The sequence below is a fragment of the Podarcis bocagei genome (genome assembly GCF_964188305.1).
Source record: "Podarcis bocagei genome assembly, chromosome: 2".
Classification (NCBI taxonomy): domain Eukaryota; kingdom Metazoa; phylum Chordata; class Lepidosauria; order Squamata; family Lacertidae; genus Podarcis; species Podarcis bocagei.
Genome location: NC_138126.1, coordinates 7486917 through 7509303, shown reverse-complemented (window position 1 = coordinate 7509303; position 22387 = coordinate 7486917). Strand labels below are relative to the sequence as shown.

At 44.2% G+C, this 22387-nt stretch overlaps 1 protein-coding gene and 1 pseudogene across 2 annotated transcripts; one reads left to right on the top strand and one right to left on the bottom strand.

Moving 5' to 3' along the window:
• The first annotated feature begins 220 nt into the window (after positions 1-220).
• LOC308578907 (vomeronasal type-2 receptor 26-like) lies at positions 221-2606 on the top strand (annotated as a pseudogene). The gene is made up of 2 exons: positions 221-347; positions 1696-2606. The product of its transcript is annotated as a vomeronasal type-2 receptor 26-like (transcript).
• Positions 2607-8560: 5954 nt separating this feature from the next.
• LOC308578893 (vomeronasal type-2 receptor 26-like) lies at positions 8561-10956 on the bottom strand (the record flags this gene model as incomplete). The annotated part of the gene is made up of 3 exons (XM_081179507.1): positions 8561-9459; positions 10039-10165; positions 10771-10956. The coding sequence occupies 3 exons, from the start codon at positions 10954-10956 to the stop codon at positions 8561-8563; spliced, it is 1212 nt and encodes a 403-aa protein (XP_081035633.1).
• Between the last annotated feature and the right edge of the window lie 11431 nt (positions 10957-22387).

Here is a 22387-nt window from a genome sequence, read left to right as displayed (position 1 = left end):
CCCTCCTTCTTCCGAACTCGGGGGTGATTTATGGCAACAGCGGGTGAAAAAAGCATCTCTCCCCCCTAGAGAGATGAAGGGAGACTGATTTACTCCCCATAATCAGCCTCTAATTACCTCGTGCGAGCTGGATAGATGTTAATATCCGCCATCTTCCAAGGCGCCCCTAGCGGCCCCCTTTGCTGGTCTCCTTTGATGTTCCTTCTCCTTTTTTTTGTAGGCCGTGCCTCGTTCAAGATGCACTGAAAGCTGTCGCCCAGGATATGCCAGAGTGGCTAAGGAAGGGGAGCCCGTTTGCTGCTACGATTGTGCTCCTTGTGCGGAAGGGACCATCTCCATTCAGGAAGGTGGGTGACTCCAGAAGAAAAGGAGAGGCTTGCTGTATCAGGCATAAGGCCCATTTAGCCCAACATCCTGTTCTCACAGTGTTGAACCATATGCCTATGAAAAGCCCACAAACAGGGCCTGAGCACAACAGCCGTCAAGGGAAGGGAGCAGATATTTAAACCAACGTTCGTAACTGAAGGCTTTCTTCCAGATATCCACACTTTCTATAATTAGAGGGATAGTGACTGGAACGTGAACCTCTTTGGCTGTGGCATCCTGCCAATGGAATGCCCTTCCCCATGGATACTCTCCTGTAGTCAGCAGTGACGTCATCCTGACACCTGCTATTGGTGGTTTTAGTTTTCATTATGGAGCTACATGTTCTCCTTAATGTGGATGCTGTGGTTCTGTACTTTTGGATTGTCACTTATTCTCAAATGTATTGCAACACAGACCGCTATGGATTTAAGAGTTTGGTTAGTGACACTAAAGTCAAGAGGATGTCGTCAAGATGGTATATAGATGGTATCTGACATCAAGTAAACTCGCCAAAATGTGCAATAGAATTTCCAATGTATGTTGGAAATGTTTAGGAAGAAAGGCTCTTTATATCATGTGTGGTGGCAATGAAAGTATGCAAAAAAAGAGGGGGTGATATCTGAGGAACTCAAAAAGATGTTTAAATTCACATTCCCTAATAGACCAGAAGCCTTATTGGTGGCAATAATAGGAGAAGATATACCTAAGAACACAAGGAACCTATTTTTATACGCAACTGTAGCTGCAAGGATAACGTACAGAGAAAAATTGAAAGAAAGGATTGTTCTGACAAAGAGAACTTGCAAAAGTTAATAGTGTTTGTTGAGTTAGCGAGCTTGATGGCCAAAATGAGAAATTATGGTGCAAAGAAAAGGCAAGTGGGAGCTTTTTGAATAATACTTTTAAAAAAGTGATATCAAGGTTTACTGGCAAGTAGGATAAGCCTATGAGCAACAGTAGACAAGTCAAAGGAAAAGAAAAGGAAAATAATAAAGGGGGGGGAGAAAATGTAAGGAGTTGTGTCAAACTAAGAATTTGAAATAGGATGGCAATGGAAGATAAGTTGGGAAATCTATGTAAGACTAAGGCAAGTCTTGTATGGATGTAATGTGTAAAATGGAAAATGAATAAATAAAATTTTAAAAAATATATACATCTAAATATATTTTAAAAAATCACCTAACGCTTGTGAACTGGTGCCTCTCTCCATCCTTATTACCATTCCTGACATCTCCAACATCCCCAAATTATCCTAACATATGGGGACACAGTGAGTTTTGGATGTATGAATGTTGTCAGTGGTACTGAAGTTCTTTTCCTTCTCCTCAGATGCAAAGCATTGCACCAAATGCCCAGAAGATCAGCATGCAAATCAAGCACGAGACAAATGCGTCCCAAAGATCATAACGTTTCTCACTTATGAAGAACCCTTGGGGATTTTCCTGGTTTCCTTTGCCCTCTTCTTGTCCTTGACCACTGGTGTTGTCCTAGGAATCTTTGTTAAGTACAAGGAAACTCCCATAGTCAAAGCTAACAATCGGGACTTATCCTATATCCTCCTCATCTCTCTCCTGCTTTCCTTTTGGTCCTCCTTCTTGTTCATTGGCCAGCCAAGGAAAGTGACCTGCCTTCTCTGACAAACAGCATTCAGCATCATCTTCTCAGTTGCGGTCTCTTCTGTGTTGGCAAAAACCATCACTGTGGTGCTGGCCTTCTTGGCCACAAAGCCGGGGAACAAGGTGAGGAGATGGCTAGGGAAGAGCCTGACCAACTTCACTGTCCTTTCCTGTTGTGGTGTACAAGTTGTCATCTGCACCATCTGGCTGGGAATGTCCCCACCCTTCCCAGACTCCGACATGCACTCCCAAGCTGCAGAGATCATCATTCTATGCAAAGAAGGATATGTTGCCATGTTCTACACTGTCCTTGGCTACATGGGCTTCCTGGCTGCCATCTGCTTCATGGTGGCTTTTCTAGCCAGGAAGCTGCCTGGGGCCTTCAATGAGGCCAAGCTGATCACCTTCAGCATGCTGGTCTTCTGCAGTGTTTGGGTGTCCTTTGTTCCCACCTACCTGAGCACCAAGGGGAAATACATGGTAGCCGTTCAGGTCTTCTCCATCTTGGCCTCCAGTGCTGGGCTTCTGGGCTGCATCTTCATCCCCAAGTGCTACATTATCGTACTCAGGCCCAATCTGAACACAAAAGCACATCTAACTACAAAAAGTGAAGGTGGTGTTTGATTCTTAGCTCCTTTAAAGATTCTTAGCTTCATACAAAATATAACGTTGTTAAGGTGGACACTACACTGGTTTGTGTCAGGACAATAGGAAACACTATTAAGTCATAGAATCATAGATGACCCGAGTATTTCAAATTGTCTTGCCACACACTTCCCCATCATCTGCACTTCCCAAACAACCGGTTTTAGCAACAAGATAGTAGCAATGCTAAAATAATAAGTTCAGGTTGGAAATTTTCAGAAGTGGTCAAATCACATCTTTCAAGACAACTACAGTGGTACCTCGGGTTAAGTACTTCATTCGTTCTGGAGGTCCCTTCTTAACCTGAAACTGTTCTTAACCTGAAGCACCACTTTAGCTAATGGGGCCTCCTCCTCCTGCTGCGCCGCCAGAGCACGATTTCTGTTCTCATCCTGAAGCAAAGTTCTTAACCTGAAGCACGATTTTTGGGTTAGAGGAGTCTGTAACCTGAAGCGTATGTAACCTGAAGTGTATGTAACCCGAGGTACCACTGTACTACTAACTACCCTCTTCTTTGGATCAATAATTAAGCTGTGAAGGAAGCTGTGCTTTGTCAATAGTATTTTAATTGTAACACCTGTCATAATTAAGTAAAGCAATGAAAGTGAAGTAAGAGATACTAAGTTAAGCATTTTACCACCTATTCTAGAAACTTGAACATCTGCCTGAAGTGTACCACTGATTTTTAGCTACTGAAGTTCAAGAAAAGCTGTGCATATACTACTGTCTCTAAGCCTATGACATTCTTATATTTTGTTTAAATAATAAGCCAAATTCTACCTAAAAGAACACATCTCCAGACCTAACATGGTTTCACAAACTCTTTCTGTAAATAAAATTTTTCTTGTTTCATGAACTCCTTCCTTAGACTCTAAATCACTAAATTTTCATGAACAAAACTCCACTATAGGATAGCCTGTGGGAAACAGTAGTTATTCATTTAACTGGTATACTGTGAGGTGGGTCTGCTATATTTAATTGGACAACTCTGGGCAATCCCCCCCCCAAATAAGCTTATCAACTCCTGGCAATCTCCCCCCATTTCCTCAATTTGGAGTCAAAAAAATGGGTGTGTGTGTGTTATACACGGAAAAATACAGTACTTCTGCTGCTATTTCTGTTGCTATTGCCCCATGGAGTCAGTGGGATCCTAAAAGCAAAATGTCCATTAAATATGAAAAAGGATCATGATCCACTGAATTATTACACGCCAGGAGACCACCTCATTAGTGGGGTCATATATCAAGGAGGTGTTGTAATTTACAAACCTGACTTTTCCCAGCGCCCCGTAAACAATGGTATGTGGTAAGTGACTGTATGTTACTCACCCGACATTCACAATTGCTGTTATTAGCTAAAGAAAGCACCTAATTTCCGGGCATCCCTAAAAATCCTTTCTCCCTCTTTTGCCCATCTTTTGACTTTGAAAGAAGTTTGGGGGATTGGGAGTCATCATCTCAGTGCCCACTGACCTCTTGGTATCCTACAAACTGGGAGGTTAATTCTGAACCCTTTCCTTTTTTTGGCTTCAGTTTAATTTACAAAGGCAGTATCTAGAGAACAGCTGATCATCTCTTCTCCTGTTTCTTGGGTGTGTTGGCAAACCTCTGCAATTTGTTCAGGTCCTGTTGAATCAAATTGTTGGCCCTGATTTGGAATGAATCAGCTGGTGTTCTGACACCTCTCATGTGGGTGTCACTGCCATTATAAGAGAACATGGGAGGTGCTTGTGGTGAGCTCTGCCACCTCTTTTCCTAGAAAAATTGTACTGGTCACAGCTATGAATCCAGTACAGTGGTACCTCTGGTTACGTACTTAATTTGTTCCGGAGGTCCATTCTTAACCTGAAACTGTTCTTAACCTGAAGCACCACTTCATGGGGCTCCTGCTGCCACTGCAGGATTTCTGTTCTCATCCTGAAGCAGAGGTACTATTTCTGGGTTAGCGGAGTCTGTAACCTGAAACTTATGTAGCGTATGTAACCCAAGGTACCACTTACAGATAGGTAGCCGTGTTGGTCTGCCATAGTCAAAAATAAAAAAATCCTCCCAGTGGCACCTTAAAGACCAACTAAGTTAATTCTTGGTATGAGCTTTCGTGTGCATGCACACTTCTTCAGATACACAAGTGTGCATGCACACGAAAGCTCATACCAAGAATTAACTTACCGTATTTTTTGCACCATAACACTCACTTTTTTCCTCCTAGAAAGTAAGGGGAAATGTCTGTGCGTGTTATGGAGCGAATGCCTACGGATGGCAGGGGGATCTGCTGCAGTTGTGAGCAGAGGATCCATGGTTAGCCCTTCCTTCCCTCCTCCGTGGCTTGCTTTGACACAGCAAAGAGGGAGAGGAGAGGAGCCTTCTCCTCTTATACCCCTCTTCTGCATTATTAACAGCATCCTTCTCCACCCACCCCACGCGTGTTCCTTGTCCCTTGGGTGCTTTTTCTTCCCTCCCCACTTAAAACATGGCTACAAAGCACGGATCCACATGGATCCTCAGGATTTTTGCACTGGGTCACCCCAAATTCACCATCAGATCACAAAGCATGTCCATGGCTACAGCTTGCACCAAAAAAATCATGCACCCACTGTTGCCTGGGGCTGCAGTGGTGCAAAAACGTGGTTACAAAGCATGGATCCACATGGATCCTCAGGATTTTTGCACTGGGCTACCCCAAACTCACCGTCAGTTCACATGTCTGTGGCCACAGCATGAACCACAAAAATCATACATCCGCTGTTTCGTTTAGAATATTTTTTTTCTTGTTTTCCTCCTCTAAAAACTATGTGCGTGTTATGGTCGGGTGCGTGTTATAGAGCGAAAAATACGCTAGTTGGTCTTTAAGGTGCCACTGGGAGGAATTTTTTATTTTTGACCAAGGTACCACTGTACAGAGCAAGCATGTAACTACTGTATGTACCGTATTTTTCACTCCATAAGACACACTTTTTTCTTCCTAAAATGTAAGGGGAAATGTCTGTGCATCTTATGGAGCGAATGCGTGGTCCCTGGAGCTGAATTGCCCAGGGGCAAAAAGCAGATCATTTATTTTTTTTTGAAAGAGGGAAGTGGGTGTTGAAACAAAGCCACTGATCATTTGCCGACCGGGGAGAGAGATAAGGGATGCTAGAGATAAAGGAGGCTGCCTGGGAGTGGGGAGATAAAGACAGCAAACTTGCAAAGGGGGGGAAACAGGAAGACTAAAGCAATAAGGAGAGAAATTAGAAGAAAAGGAGGAGCAAAAAGTTGCTCCAGCTAAAGGAAAAGACACTAAGGCAAACAAGAGGGAAGGGAGTGTTGAAAGGAAACAGCTGATCGGTGGGATCGGAAGAGAGATAAGGGATGTTAGCGGAGGCTGCCTGGGCAGGGGAGGTAAAAGCCCATGGATCCTCAGGATTTTGTCATTGGGTCACCCCAAATTCTCCCAAATTCACCATCAGATCACATAGCATGTCTATGGCTACAGCCTGCACCAAAAAAATAACGCATCCACTGTTTCCTGGGGCTGCAATGGTGCAAAAATGTGGTTACAAAGCACGGATCCACATGGATCCTCGGGATTTTTGCATTGGGTGACCCCAAATTCACCATCAGATCACATGTCTGTGGCCACAGCATGAACCACAAAAATCATACATCCACTGTTTCGTTCAGAATATTTTTTCCTTGTTTTCCTCCTCTAAAAACTATGGTCTTATGGTCAGGTACATCTTATGCAGCGAAAAATACGTATTTGGCTTCCGGCGCAACTCACACATACTGCTCTGTCTACTGTTCTCCTTCCTAGCAACTACACAAGTGAAGGGTGTGGGGAAGGTCCACTTATTTTTTTCCTGTGGCAGAGCAGCTTCTTTCACTATGCTTGTGGTGTCAGCCAGAGCCATTGCCTAGATAAAGGGACTGGTTTGGCAAACTTGCTCATGTCTGTCTGCTCATATACAGGACCCCCAAGAATTGGAAGTAATTCAAGGCATTGTCAAGCTGGACACCCACCCACCCAAATGCATAACAATACCTTATGAACAAAAACATTAAATAATTATCCTGTATTATATAAAGAGAGCCACTTAAAACATTAAGAGAATGACTTAACCCAAACCCACTAAAAGCCTGGAGACAAATGGTAGGTTTTCACCTGGTGCCTGGATGCTGCTGTCATAACAAATCTCTCTTCCTGTCTCCTAAATATTATTAGTAAGTAATAATGGATGGCTGGAAAGCATGCATAATTACACTGAAATGGCCCCTGTTGTGTTGATTTGATGATTTGGAAATATCTCACCCATTTCTGATTCTACCTATAGGTCTGTTTAAATGGGATCCTCCTTATTGAGGGTGCTGGTTGTGTGCGGGTCCCAAGGACAACCCCGCAGGGTTAAATATTGTCAGGGGCGTAGCTAGCCTTAGCTCCATACCCAGGGATGACGCCAGGCTGTTTGGGCCAATCGCGTGAGGTGGAGTGATTCCTGCGCTCTGTAAATGAGGCAGCTTGACGTAATTTGGGCACTTGCCTCGTGTTGCCGGGCACCCTCCCTCCCTCCCTCCCTCCCTGATGTTAGGCAGTGTTGCTTTGGCCTTGCTTTGGATTGGGTCACCTGTTTTGGATCAGGGGCTGGGTAGGATTTTTTTCCATTTGGCAGATTGGCTTTAGCCACTTAGTTTTCGCCTACCCCCTCAGCAATCGTCACAACTTGTAAGGTTTGGTGGTTAGGCATTGGCTTATTGGAATGTGGGGGAGGTGAGGTGCGGCCATCACCTGCCCCTCCAGGAATAGGGTATTCCAGTAAAGGAATCTGGGGGTCCTGGATCTCATCCAAAGTCCGCTTGAGGGGCTAGGGCCATGCCAGGGCCACAGGAACCCCAGGGTGAGCTTCGGTCGGTCTTCATCGATGTTGCTCCCTAGTTTGGTGTTTTCAGGCTACCTGCCAGAGAGGCGGGGAGTCAGTTATAGTCTGTTGCTAATACCTAAGCCAATACCACTCACTTTTTCTGTAATCAGTAAAGTTGTGGCCTAAAATTTGCCCAATAACTTAAACTAAAATGTGTGTCTGTGTGAAGTTATTCATGGGGGGAGGGGTCTTGGGGCCTCAGAGCGAAAATGCATACATGATAATACCAGCCTTATGGAGCACTTACAGCTACCCTGATTGAATTTGCAGTTTTATTTTGTAGCAAATAATGTGTTGAGACAAATTTGTTACTCATATCCTATATGTACTTTTCAAATTCTGTTGCAGCAAAGACAACAAAATTCTAATTCATGTAGTCTATGAAAAATTATGATGTAATAAATTTGGGCTGACAGGGAAGTAGATACGTAGCCGTGTTGGTCTGACACAGTCAAAATAAATAATAATAATAATAATAATAATAATAATAATAATAATAATAATAATAATAATAATAAAATGTCTAGTAGTACCTTAGAGACCAACTAAGTTTGTTCTTGGTATAAACTATTGTGTGTCAACTGCTTTAAAAATGTTTTGCACCTTGTGTCACGTAAAGAACACCCATGGCACCAATATTCAAGGTGACTCTCCTGATATGCACAGCAGGAAATAAAGAGATACCAATGGAGTGTGTTTCTTTTTATTTTGAAAAACAATGCACAAGCAATTTATTTGTAATACTATCTAATAAATTTTTATTTTCTTAATGAACAGCATTCATTACTACTAAATTGCGGTAAGGATTTCTTATTAGGCAAAATATACAAACAGTCTTCAGAAAAGAATTCATCAATAAGGCTTAGCAGGAGAAAAATGAACAGTGGTAAGGATGGAATATGATTCAAATGATAATTTTGCGTTCTGATTTCCAAAACAATAGCTTCTAAGGAGCTACATTCCCAACTCATGTGTCCTGCCTTTATGCTAGCTATCAATTGCAAAAACCAAAAACATATTTTAGGAATCAGGTGCCATATTAAGCCTTTGTAGTCAGGTGCTCCTTTGTATTCAGACTAGGCCTGAGTACAATAATGTAGCACTTGGGAAGGAAGATGCAGCCCAGAAGCCCAGCACTGGAGGCCAGGATAGAGAAGACCTGCACGGCTACCATGTATTTCCCCTTTGTGCTCAGGTAGGTGGGCACAAAGGACACCCAAACACTGCAGAAGACCAGCATGCTGAAGGTGATCAGCTTGGCTTCATTGAAGGACCCAGGCAATTTCCTGGCTAGGAAAGCCACCGTGAAGCAGATGGCAGCCAGGAAGCCCATGTAGCCAAGGACAGTGTAAAACATGGCAACAGATCCTTCATTGCATTGCAGGATGATCTCTTTAGGCTGGGAGTGCATGTCAGAGTCTGAGAATGGAGGAGAGGTACCCAGCCAGATGACACAGATAAGAATTTGGATACTGGAACAGGAAATGACAATGGAATTAGCCAGACTCTTACCCAGCCATCTCCTCACCCTGTTTCCTGGCTTAGTGGCCAGGAAGGCCAGCACAACAGTAATAGTTTTTGCCAACAAAGAAGAGACAGCAACTGAGAAGATGATGCCAAAGGCTGTCTGCCTTAGAAGGCAGGTCACTTTCCTTGGCTGGCCTATAAACAGAAAGGAGGACAAAAAGGAAAGGAGGAGGGAGACAAGGAGGATGTAGGAAAGGTCCCTGTTGTTGGCTTTGACTATGGGAGTGTCAAGATATTTAATGAATATTCCTAAAACAAGGCCTGTGATTAAGGCCAAAAACAGGGCAGTAGAAGCCAACAGGGTCCCCAGATATTCATCATAGGACAGGAAGATGATAATCTTGGGGATGCATTGATCTCTGTCCTTGTTAGGGTGTTGATCTTCTGGACACTTGGTGCAGTGGTCTGCATCTGGAAAAAGAAGAGCATCTGCATGAACATTTTCCTGCAGACTAGCAAAAAAAAGCTGGTCAATTTTGAATCCAGCCACCCCATGCAAATGGAAACAGTGATGGGACTTGCTATTTTGCTAATGAACACAAAGTTGGTCCTTTCCGTGCAGTTCCCTATTGCACATACCCCCTTATTCACCCCCCAAGGAAGAACTTGGAGTGATCTTAAAGCTCCAAGTTGTTGATTGCAGCTACATCTGATCTCACCTCAACACCAGGTGTTGTCAGATGGGTGTAATTTACAGAAAAAAATCCTCGGAGGAGCATGGACAGGAATTCTGGTCTTCCCAGTACAAACCAAACACCCCAGCTACTTTGCCACACTGACTGGTTCAAGGGAGCCTACCAGATGCAGCAACACTGCCTAATTCTTACATACTCAAGGCTGTCTCAGTGGTACCTGGAAAGCTTTATTAAGACTATGTAAATCACTGTTGAAACTTTATTAAGTTCAGCCATAAGATTATACTTGAATATTCCTCAACCAAGGACATATATTATTGTTCTTTTTGCTACACATTCCTCTGAAGTCTCCTACCTTCCTGAGTGGAGATCATCCCTTCCGCGCATGGAGCACAAGCATGGCAGCAAATGGGTTCACCTTCCTGAACCTTTTTGGCATATCCAGGGCGACAGCTTTTGGTACACCTGGCATGAGGAAGGGTCTGACCAAAAAGAGAGAACAGCGTCAATGAAGGACTGTTAGCAAGTAACTTCTGGGCCAGTGTACAGTCTCGGTCTATGTGGAATAGACACGGCTTTGTTGTAGATGCTTTTTTTGATCCATGGGACAAAACAGAGGGTCATAGACCTTGGGTCACAGTTGGGGCAGAAAGAGATAATCAAGAAGAAAGAATTACATGGAGACTGTATTGCCCTTGGATTTAGGAGTCAGAGCTGTCTGCCATCATTACAAAGGTCTAGTAAACACAGTACAAATCTGCAATCATGGAAACTGTTTACAAATATCAAAATCCAGAGAAAGAAACAAGCTGAAACAGAAAGGTATTTGGAGCAGCCATGTTGTGCTCAGTTCTGAAGTCTGGCATGCTTCCTGACTACTGCAAAAGCCATGCCCCAGTCATATTCTAACCTGCTTCTCTATTTTCATGTTTCTTATTTTGACTTTCCTCCATTCATCTCCTCCCCGGTATAGTGCTAGCCCATTAATTGAAGAGGCAGCAGTTTTATTGTTGTGTTCCCCAACAGAGTCTCAGAGGTTAACATATCACTAAAAGGGAATACAACGCAATGAATGGGTTTTCCAAACCTGGTTGAACATTCTGGACGACATAAGAGCCTCTTGGTCAATGGTGAATTTTGTGCTTGAGGATCCCTGTCTGCTTATGCTCCCAAATTTCACGGCACCAAAGGATTTGTTGGGAAATGGCACCCAATTCACAACGTCAGATTCGACTGTCAACTGCCCCTTCTCATCCAAATAGACTCCTTCCATGGAAGTATTGTAAAACTGGGAGCTTCCCAGGAAAGGGTGAAGCTAGAACAGGAAAGAAAGCATGCACATTTAGAAAAGAATAAAATTATCTAGATAACATAGCCTAATTGCTGAAGATCTTTGTACAGACTGACAATGGGATCTTTAGCCCATTGTTTCTGCTTCAGCCTTTTGGGACAGACTAAAGCCGTGAGATACATAAGCTTTATTCCGCACCCCTGGAAGAATTCTGCAAGGATTAGTTTCCTTTGCTAGTAATAGCATGAAGCCTTGCTAAGGAATCAGGTGGTAAAGTGGAGGCAGATTGTTTTCTCATCTCAGCAGCAAAATTAAGATGTGGGTAACAGTACAGTAAATGGAGGCAAAGTAAAGTCAAGCCTGAATGGAATTCACAGCACCGATGCCTGTTCAGTCTGTGAGGAAAACAGCAATACCTGCCAAGACTGTATCCTTTGATATTTCAGCCTCTTTTTACCCTTCGCCACCATCTGATTGGATTTGGAGGAAAGCGCAGCCCTTAAGGCGCCTGCCAGAGCAAGGACAAGATTGTAAATACTGTAGCTATCCAGAGACAGGATTTTCTCAATCACTTCATCACGCAGGGACTCCAGAGTGTCAACTTCCCTGCACCTTTTCCTTCCTTTTACAGACAACATGTGCTTTGAATATGAACACTTAAATGATTTCTGTCCAAAATTCACCATAGCATCGTAAAATGTTTCATAATTATCATAGTTTGGCCTTCTTTTAATATGAGTTAAGAAAGAGAAAAACCCATGGATGTGCAGGGGAGAAAGCAGATCATAAGACAAATTCAAGGTGAGGTCCCACAAAGCTGTTGTGATCCAGACTTTCCCCACAATGGGTCTTATATAGTTTTTAACCACATTTTGCAAAATACGTATTATACTTAAGAAGTAGCGCATCTCTCCATAGTAGACTAATACATTGACTTTCTTCCACATGAAAGATATTTTAGAAAGCGACTGTAATTTCGACCTCTGTATTGTGATGCTAAGAGAGAAGGCAGCACAAATTGTGTTCCTGGTTAGCAGGGGCTTCAAGGTCCTCATGAACCTCTCTCCATTGTTGGTGTCTGGAGCAACGAGGCCAATCCAAGTCCAGTTGAAGTGCAGGAGAAGTTGGACTATCCCCAGATACTGATGCTCTTCTTTGGGGACCATTCGGTAGATAAAAGGGAACTGAGTTTTGTCATTAAGAGTGTCAGAAACAAAACCATGACTGACCTAGTAAAGAACAGAAGAGATTAGTGTTGTCACTCCCAACAAAATCCCAAATCTAGTACTTTGTACTTGCCTGAATTGTAACTTTTCTCTGACATGGGAAACAGAGAAAAGACACAGTTTCATGGGGGCTAAAGAGCTTTACTCCAGGGAGCTTAACAGTATCCCATATTTAGTTGTTTGCTTTCAAAAAACGGTGACAGAGTCTTTGGAATGGGTTGTGTTTGCTTTAGGTTATGCCCTGATTGCATTTTTTTAACCACTTTTAGAATATGTATCTTGTAGCAGTTTTATTTAATTGTATATGATCTCATCCTTATTTATTCATTAAAATGTCACATTTAAGAAAAAAGAACAGATTTTCTTAAAAAGGAAAAAGCTCACACACAATTACAATCAATATTTTTAGCTCACATTAGGCCTACAATAGCCATCAGTTCTTCTTATATAAAATTAAGCTCTAAACCCTACAGATGTCTAAATTGATTGCTGAGGTATTTGTAGTAGAAGAAACCTGCCTTGTGTAATAAACTCTGATCCCCCTCCTAATATCATCCGGTCAGTTTCTTAAGTGAGAAATGTGTGCAGCTTTATCCCAAATAAATGTACAATCTTTGGAGAATAAATATAGTTTGACAACAACAACACATTTCATTTTGTGTTTATGATGGCACAATGCAAAATCAAAACTATTTACAGTAGTACCTCGGGTTAAGTACTTGATTTGTTCCGGAGGTCCGTTGTTAACCTGAAACTGTTCTTGACCTGAAGCACCACTTTAGCTAATGGGGGCTCCTGCTGCCGCCGTGCCGCCGGAGCACAATTTCTGTTCTCATCCTGAAGCAAAGTTTTTAAGTTGAGGTAATATTTCTGGGTTAGCGAAGTCTGTAACCTGAAGCGTATGTAACCTGAGGTACCACTGTAGTGACTTATTTCTATGTTCTATTTTAAAATATTAGAATTATTATTATTAGAATATTAGAATATTAGAATTCATTTGTGTTCTCCTCCCAGTTGTTTCTGTTACGATATAGAAGCAATGCAGCTGCAAACTGCTAGCTTGAAAGCAAAACATAATGGGAATGTTGGGACTGTTCCGTGGGAAACAGAGGGACAGTCTATTCACAGTGCGAAGCACCGGAATTAGCTCAGAGTGTAATATGAGCTGGACAGGAAGTACAGGAAGTGTTTGTCTCTCGACTGCTGGAGTTTGAAGAGAGCAGTCATGTTTTTTGTAACGCTGCAAAGACAGAAATAAAGGCATGTAAATACGTTTCTGTCTATCTCTTTCCCCTGCCGGGGGGGGGTCAACAAAGAGGGGGGGTGTTCTTCTCACGCTGAGAAGGATCGCCTATCGCGACCTCTGCCTGGATCTTGCTGGGGAATGCAGACAGGGAGGTCAACAGGAGACCAAGCCGGGTGCCTGGGAGAGTTGCCAGTTTCTCCTGATAAAGGCTTGATTTCCAACAGTTTCTCCTCTAGTTGGTTCTGCATTTTTATACTACATTCCCTGTATTACATCATGGTCTAAACCACTAACCCTCTTGGATTTCTGATCTGAAGGTCGATGGTGTGAACCTCCATTATGGAGTGAGCTCCCATTCCTCTGTCCCAGCTTCTGCCAACCTAACAGTTCAAAAGCATAGCAGTGCAAGTAGAAAAATAGGTACTGCTGCAGTGGGAAGGTGCATGGAAATAATGTTTCGTGGTGCCAAAAGTGGTTTAGTCCTGCTGGCCACATGACCCAGAAAGCTGGCTGTGCCAAACACTGGCTCCCTCAGCCTGAAACTGAGATGAGTTCTGCACCCCATAGTCACCTTTGACTGGACTTAACAATCCAGGGATCCTTTACCTTTACCTTCCGAGATACAATACTAGTGAATCACAGAATTGTCAAATAGAGAGGTACCACAGGGCCATCTTGTTGAACCCCTGAAATGCAGGAATCTTATGTGGCTAGAGTTCTGATTAAGACTGAAAGCATATTACAAGAATAGATCATTTCAAGGGGTGTTTGGCTCTACAGAAACACTTAAAGCTCCCACTCCTGGGTGCCAAAATTTGTGAAGACGTTTAAGAATTGTTCCCCGCCCTGTACTCTTCAGAATCTCACCTTCAGAAATGATTAAAAGGTTCATAAAAAAGGGAAAACTATCATTTTATACATACATTTATATACAGTGGTATATAAATGATGATTCTAATATATATACAATTGTTGATAGCATACTATTTTTAATGAATGCTTTCCAAACATCATAACATATGTCCATAAACAGTCAACATCTATAAGCTATCTGTTCATATGTTGTATAGTGTCCAGGTCAAGGGAAATAATAGTACCATTCTATTCTGCCTTGGTCAGACCACACCTGGAATACTTTGTTCAGATCTGGGCACCACAATTGAAGAAGCATGTTGACAAGGTGGAACGTGGGCAGAAGAGGTCAACTAGGATGGTCAAGGGTCTAGGAGCCAAGCTTTATGAAGAATGGCTGAAGGAGCTGGGTGTGTCTAGCCTGGAAAAGAGGAGACTGAGAGGAGATATGATAGCTGTACTCAAATATCTTAAGGGCTGTCACATAGAAGAGGGAACATGTTGCAGGGGGTTGGTCTAGATGACCCTTGAGTTACTTCCAACTCTAATATTCTGTCATTCTGTGATTCTAAGAGTTGCCATGTCTTCTATGCTTGATTAAAGAAGACCATAGAGGGGAAGCAAAGAGAAGCCATTAAAGCTAAGTGATCCAGTTATTTTCCATGAAACTAATTATCTTTCATGAGTCAAGGTAGCATATGAATATGTAAATAATAAGTAGGACCACATTAGGAATGTAAGTCTCCAGCTTTTCCTTTACTGTAAATTGCTCTTACTTTTACAGGTTTGTCTAAGGTTTGCTTAGCCTGAGCTCACAGAATTTGTTTCAATGGATGACATTCCGTTGCCTTATCCTGCACTTTTTTTTGTATTTTGCCTCTTGTTTCTTTAATGTTTCCTTTTGCATATTTGTTCATTTGCATCTCATATGGCACTAGCTTTCATTACCTATTCCATTCTTCTGCCTTAATTTTGACAATTTCCTCAAATATCCTTCTCCATAAGACACAGCATTTGCACCTGTGGGATCTTGGAGATTTAACTAAGGGCTTATTGACACATCCCTTATCCCATTGCTTTTCCAATTTAGAGTCGGTATTGTGTGGGAAAGGAGTAGGGTGAGGAAGAAATGGCCTGGGTCCATGCCCACAAAGCACAGGGTAAATGGAAAGCCACTCAGACCCATGTTTCTAGCCATGGGATGGGAGGAAGTGTGAACAAACCCAGAATCCCCTTAGTCATCTTTGTTAAGAGGGGATTGAGGCCAAACTCTCCTTCTGCCTTAGAATCATGAACGACATTTTCACATCTTTCCAAAGAAATTGCAATAACTTTCTGGGATTTTTTCCTTCCTTCCTGACTTTCATACCTGTGGGGTTTTGTAGATGCTTGACATGGTGGAAATATCTTTGGATGTGTCAGAGTCAGCCCCCTCAATAACGGCCAATACTTTATTCCATGGTCCACAGTAATAGTTTGGGATGTTTGCCTGCCCAGGGCAGAGCAGGTCCACCATGGCACCACAAGTCATTCTGGCATTGTAAAAGTTGTCATAGATGTCATAGCCCAGGGTGAGGTTGGGGAAAAGCCTGTGGTTCCGGTTGACCTCCCGAACAGCAAACAAGAAGGAAAGGATATACCAGTATGTCAGGGGTCCCATCCTGGGGAAAAACTGTATGTCAAATTGACATCCTGTTTCTTTCCACACAGACACAATATTGTGTCATCCTTACCTGTGATTGCGGGGGAGGGGGCAGAAATCATGAAATGGGTCTGCACACCTGAGATCCATAAACCCCCTTCCTGTCCAAATATTAGAAGAATGGGGTATTCTAATGCAAGTGTCATAATAGTGTGGGTGAAAGCACACAGTTTGCAGTAGATGAGTATCTAACATTCAGAATGAATCTGAACATTTTCCTCCAAAGGGAAGAAAATAGAAGACATGATTTACCAAACAAAAGTACCAGAAATGAGGAGACGTGTCTGGTAGCATGCCCTAGCCAAGGGGAGACAGGAAGGGTAGCTGCCCCCCCATCAATAAAAATAGTTAACTATCTGAGTCTCTGCCCGCTCAAACAAAAATCCTGGCTACATTCATGCCTGGTAGACAAGGACTTAGGTGTCCATGAGGTCTTATTCAGTTTGCATAAAGCTTTTACAACAGTAGGCGCATAAGGACTTACCCATGAATTCTGGTAAAGGGAGATTCATTGAAGATGTTTAGCTTCAATACAAGAGATGTTGCGGATATGACCCCACTAATATGGTAGTCTCCTCGCCTGTACCAATTCAAGGGTGCATTGGGATCCCTTATCAAAGTCAATGGACATTTTGAGCTCAGCATCTCTGGTGTTGCTTCAGGTAGTAGCAACAGGAACAGCAGAAGCGTACTTGTTATATGCTTGCCTTTAACCCCCACCTCCTTCTTGAGTGCTATCAGCAGCACAGCCAGCAGATTACCAGCAGCTAAAATCTGCTTGGAAGACCCAGGCTGTATTGACTTAATCACAGGGAACATGCCTGGCATACACGGCTTGAGAGCCAAAGAGGATTCAATTCAGCCCCATGTAGGCAGCATAACCCCACCCCACCCCACCCTCAGTGGCACAGTGGAGAAGTATTTATGTACCAGTCTCTTCTGGCTGAGTCTGATGAAGTTGCATCATGTTGTTGTTCACTGTTGAACTCAAATATGATTTTATTCCTCTTGAGCCTTGGCAAGATGATGACAAAGAAATCACCACTGTTTTTAATAATTGCATTTCCCTCACACCTTGCTGCCTTCATGGCTCCAGGTGTAGAGCTGAAGAAAAGCATAATAGAGCCATAGAATCGTAGAACTGGAAGGCACCTCAAGGGTCATCTAGTCCAACCCCCAGCAATTCAGGAATCTCAGTTAAGCATCCATGACAGGAAGCCATCCAACCTCTGCTTAAATACCTCCAAGAACGGAGTGTCCACAACATCCTGAGGGAATTCATTCCACTGTTGAACAGTTCTTACCATCAGAAAGTTCTTCCCAGTGTTTAGTCTGAATCATCTTTCTTGTATCTTGAATCCATCGTTTCAGGTCCTACCCTCTAGAGCAGGAGAAACAAAGCTTCCTCCATCTTTTATGCAACAGCCCTTTGGGCATTTGAGGAACTTGCCACTGCAATGTGCTTCTACATTGTGGCATGGGTCAGAGAGGGGAAGGGGAGGCCGCCTTGACCTTACCAGCATTGCTCCCAACTTTTCCAGCTACAATCTAAGGTCACTGAATGTCCTTGGAGATGCTGACCTGAAGCAGACACCTTCTGGGTTTCAGAGCACCTACATACAACTTCATCTTGGCCATATAGAATCATAGAATTGTAGAGTTGTTGGAAACCTCCAGGGTCATCTAGTCAAACTCCCTGCAATGCAGGCGTCTCAACCAAAGTATCCATGACAGATGGCCACCCAAGCTCTGCTTAAAACCCTCCAAGAAAGGACAGTCCACAGTCTCCTGAGGGAAGTGGTTCCATTGTCTAACACCTCTTCCTGCCAAAGTTTCCCCGCGATGCTTAGTCAGAATCTCCTTTGTTGTAACTTGAAGCCATGGGTTCAAGTCCCATGCTCCAGAGCAGGAGAAAACTAATTTGTTCCCTCCTCCATCTGACAGCCCTTGAGGTATTTGAAGATGGCTATCATATCTCCTCTCAGTCTCCTCTTTTCTTGGCTAAAGATACTCAACTCTATCCACCATTCTTCATAAGGCTTGGTTTCCAGACCCATGGTGACCTTGGTTGCCCTCCACTACACAGGTTCCAACTTGTCAACATGCTTCTTAAATTGTGATGCTCAGAACTGGACACAGGATTCCAGGTGTGGTCTGACCAATGCAGCATAGAGTGGCACTTTTACTTCCCTTAATCAGGGCACTATAAACCTGTTGATGCAGCCTAAAATAGCATTAGCTTTTTCTTGCTGTTGCACCACACTGTTGACTCATGTTAAGCTTGTGGCCCACTAAGATCCCTAAATCCTTTTCACATGAACTGCTAGTAAGCCAGGTGTCCCCCATCTTATATTTGTGCATCTGGCCCTTCCTGCTTAAGTGCAGAACATTTCAGAACCTAAGTGCAGGTTCTCTAACACCCACCCTCCTTGTTTACACACACACACACACACACACACACACACGGCCCTTCTAGTCTGCTTTTAACACACATACCCTTGTGTGTGCACATTTTTTTTGGTTGAAAGGGAATCTCAGTGTTGTAAAAATTCACCTCTACACCACCTTGTTTGTTACCCAGGTGAGGAACCTTTTGAATAAACCACAGAACCAAGGGAACTATTTCCAAGTCCAGCATCCAGATTTGGGAACCCAGCGTTTATTATAGCTATTGTAATAGGACAGAGCTCGCTCAACTCAACGTGCCAGTTGAGAACGTCTGCCCTGAGGCACTTCAGAAGAAAAGCTCATATAGTAGTTCAAACACAGCAAATAATCATTAAAAAATCTTCACATAGATCAGGAAAGGTTACAGGTCATGAGCAGTAAAGCACACATGGCTCCATCCTGGTATCTTCACCCCCCACATCGCCTTGAAGTGGTCCTCGTGTGACCAGGCCATTGGACCATTTTATGTCTTGGGTGTCTGGCATTATCCTGGCAACCTAGCCTTCAGTGAGGGAAGAGCATGATAAAATCCTCTTCTTGGGTCTCAGGTAGCTTCAGGGATAGCTGAGTTACACTCTGGTGCTAAAACATCCTGCCATTTGTGCCACTTTCAGAGGTAGATCAGGAGAGAGGAGAGAGCAGAAGAGGAGGGAGACTCACAAATGCAGAACACACAAAAATCAAGCCTAATACATTCTAAAATGTTCCAAAATACATTCTGAAAGGTTAGATACAATTAAAGTGAAGCATGATTAAAATAAGGTTTTAATGGGGTCTCTAATTCTTATATCATCAGGGAGGGAGAGGAAGTGAGGGAAAGCAGGATGGGGAGTTTTGGAATTGCCCTGAGGGGAAGGAGAAGGAGATACACTGGTGGGGGAACGGGAGGGCAGGGGGAGTGCACCACCCCCGGCACCATCGGGCAGTTACATAGCCTCCAACATTCCTGGCTCATCCTCCTCCAGAAGCTCAGCAGCGGCAGCACTGGTGTGAGCAATAAGGACATTCTGGGATCAAATGAGAAGCTGGGTCACTTTTTGTAATTCCAGGACTGTCCCTGTAAAATTGGGAGACTTGGAGGATATGCAGTTAGATCCCTGTGGGAAACTAGCAAGCTGGACATGAGCGCAAGAGAACCCTGAAAGTCCCATCGACTGGGATTCAGATGCATACGGCTACCCTCTCCTCCATGAATTTGTCTACTGCGTGGCAAGTCCCCTCCCCCATGTGAAATGAAGACACAGGACACATTATATAAGGTTAATGGGCGTAAAAGGCCATAACTTTATTGATTACAGGAATTAAAAGGTATTGGCCTTAGGCATTGGCACCTATCGACTACCCGGGATGGAGGGTTAATCACCAGCCGGGGGAGTCCTGTTGAAGTACGACAACTAGGATCCCCCGGGTGTTACCGCTCGGGGGCATGCCATAGGCCCTCACGTCCCTAGGTTTCGGACAGGGTAACGCCCCCCCCCCCGGAGTCCTCTACCGGACTACCCTTTTCCTTGGGGGAAGGTGATGGCGCTTCCTTCCCCCCTTCATTTGCATAACAATTACCCCTGCCAATGCCTAACCGCCAATACCGGGAAAGTTGTGATGTTTGCTACGAGGTAGGCGAAAAAACCAAGTGGCTAGAAAATTGCCAAGTGGAAAAATTCATACCAGGCCCCTTGCGGCGACCAACCGTAGTCCATAGCAAGGTCAAGGCTAGCTAAACTTAAAGGTGGGTAGGATGGGAAACCTGAGCAGCTGGAACGGAGCAAAAAGGGCGGTCCCCGGGCGCACTGGCCTTAAATGTGCCAGGCCCCGCCTCTCCGGCCCGCCGATTGGCTGGCCGGGTCGGTGACGCGCCCGAGGATTCTCCTGCTCTCGCGGGGGCTAGGAGCCAGCCCTCGCGTGTGTGGGAGGGGGTGGGCCCGCAACCCCACCTCCTCTCCAGCTCGGAAGTGGCTTTCTTCTCTTAAAGTCATCCAAGTTGGTGGTCTTCATTGCCTCCTGTTGGCACCATTGAACTATACACTACGTCAAGAAGTACACCAGGTTCTCCAGTGATACCCACACTGTGGTTCATCTTCCCTTCTCTTTCCTGTCCTGGGAGAGCCTTGACCCAGCACTGCACACCCCTACCCTTTGAGTTGGGATGCAGGGAGCCCCTTTCCGGTTGTACGTTGCTGCGATGCAGGAGCAGGGAAGGAGAGGAGTGTGGAGAGGGCCTCTTGGGGGCAACTGCTGTTGCAGAGTCATTGTGCTATGGCTGCATACACACAATGAAGATTTGCAGTGCATTTAACAGGGCTGCCATACGCCTGCCAGATCTTGCTGGACATTACTAGGATTTCAAAGGCAGAATTGACATCCAAGGGAAATTTCTGAAAGGTGGCGCTTTGTCCAGGATCTTAGGCAAGTCAATTGAAAAACCACAGGGCTTTCTGGTGTATTTGTGAAAACAAACAAACAAACAACCTCAGAATTTTCGATATCTTCCTAAAAGAAGCCCAATAATTTTTGGGGTGTCCTGGTTTTTTACTTTTTGAAATATGACAACCCTTCATTTAAGCTGCATGACCTGTCCCCAGAGAATCCTGGGAACTAGATTGCTAAGGGTGCAGAGAGGTAAACTGCAGTTCCCAGGATTCTTTGGGAAAGGAAAACCATGCGCTTTAAATGTATGGGGAGGTTTTTAGGGGCAGAGCAATGGCAGGCAGAAGGACTGCATAGGGTGGAGATCAACCAGGGGAAGACTTTGGTCTCTGAACACAGCTGCCCCAGCCACCTGCCACTGCCCTCCCCTTCCCCAAACACTGCCAATCTCCAGTTTCTCCCCAATTCCTAACATTATTCTGCCTTCCTTGCTAGGAAAAGCCCCAGTCACTTGGTACTATCATCCACTCCTGCCTTTAAAATCCACCTTTCTGCTTCCATGGCATGTAACATGTTGCACCCAGAGCATTTCCTTGGAGAATGGCTCAAGCATCTTAGAACGGTAGAGTTGGAAGGGACCTCAAGAGTCATCTAGTCCAACCCCCTGCAATGCAGGGATCTCAGCTATAGCACCCATGACAGATGGCCACCCAACCCCTGCTTAAAAACCTCCAAGGAAGGAGAAAGGAGAGTTCCACAACCACATCAGGAAGTACACTCCACTGTCAAACAGCAGCATGAGACATAATTGTATTCCCAGGCAAGAAGCATAGGATTTCTGCTGAAGGCTCCCTTGGGGGTTAGGGAGGGAGCAAGACAAGCCCAGCTTCTGTCTCAAAGTCCTGGAAGTGATTCATGGAGGGGAAAACCCAACCCTGTCAGTATGGTGTAGTGGTTAAGAGCGGTAGTCACGTAATCTGGGGAACCGGGTTTGCTTCTCCGCTCCTCCACATGCAGCTGCTGGGTGACCTTGGGCCAGTCACAGTTCTCTGAAGTCTCTCAGCCCCACTCACCTCACAGAGTGTTTGTTGTGGGGGAGGAAGGGAAAGGAGAATGTTAGCCGCTTTGAGACTCCTTAAAGGGAGTGAAAGGTGGGATATCAAATCCAAACTCTTCTTCTTCTTCTTCTGTCATTAGACAGAGAGCATTGGGCACCTCAAACACCTGATTTTTAGTGTCGTGAAAGGGCAATAAATAATAACAATGATAATATTATTTATACCCCCATCCATCTGGCTGTTTGTTGATGTATGAGCCACTATGGTGTAGTGGTTAGACTGTTGGACTAGGACCTGGTAGACCGGGGTTCAAATCCCCGCTTAGCCATGAAGCTAACTGGGTGACCTTGGGTGGTCACTGCCTCTCAGTGTAACAGGGTTGCCATGAAAATACACTGGGGAGGAGAAGAACCATGTATGAGTGAACCTGGGACCTTATTCATGCAAAAACAATGTTCTACCACTGACCTTTCCTAGATGTAGATAGGTAGCCGTGTTGGTCTGCCATAGTCAAAAT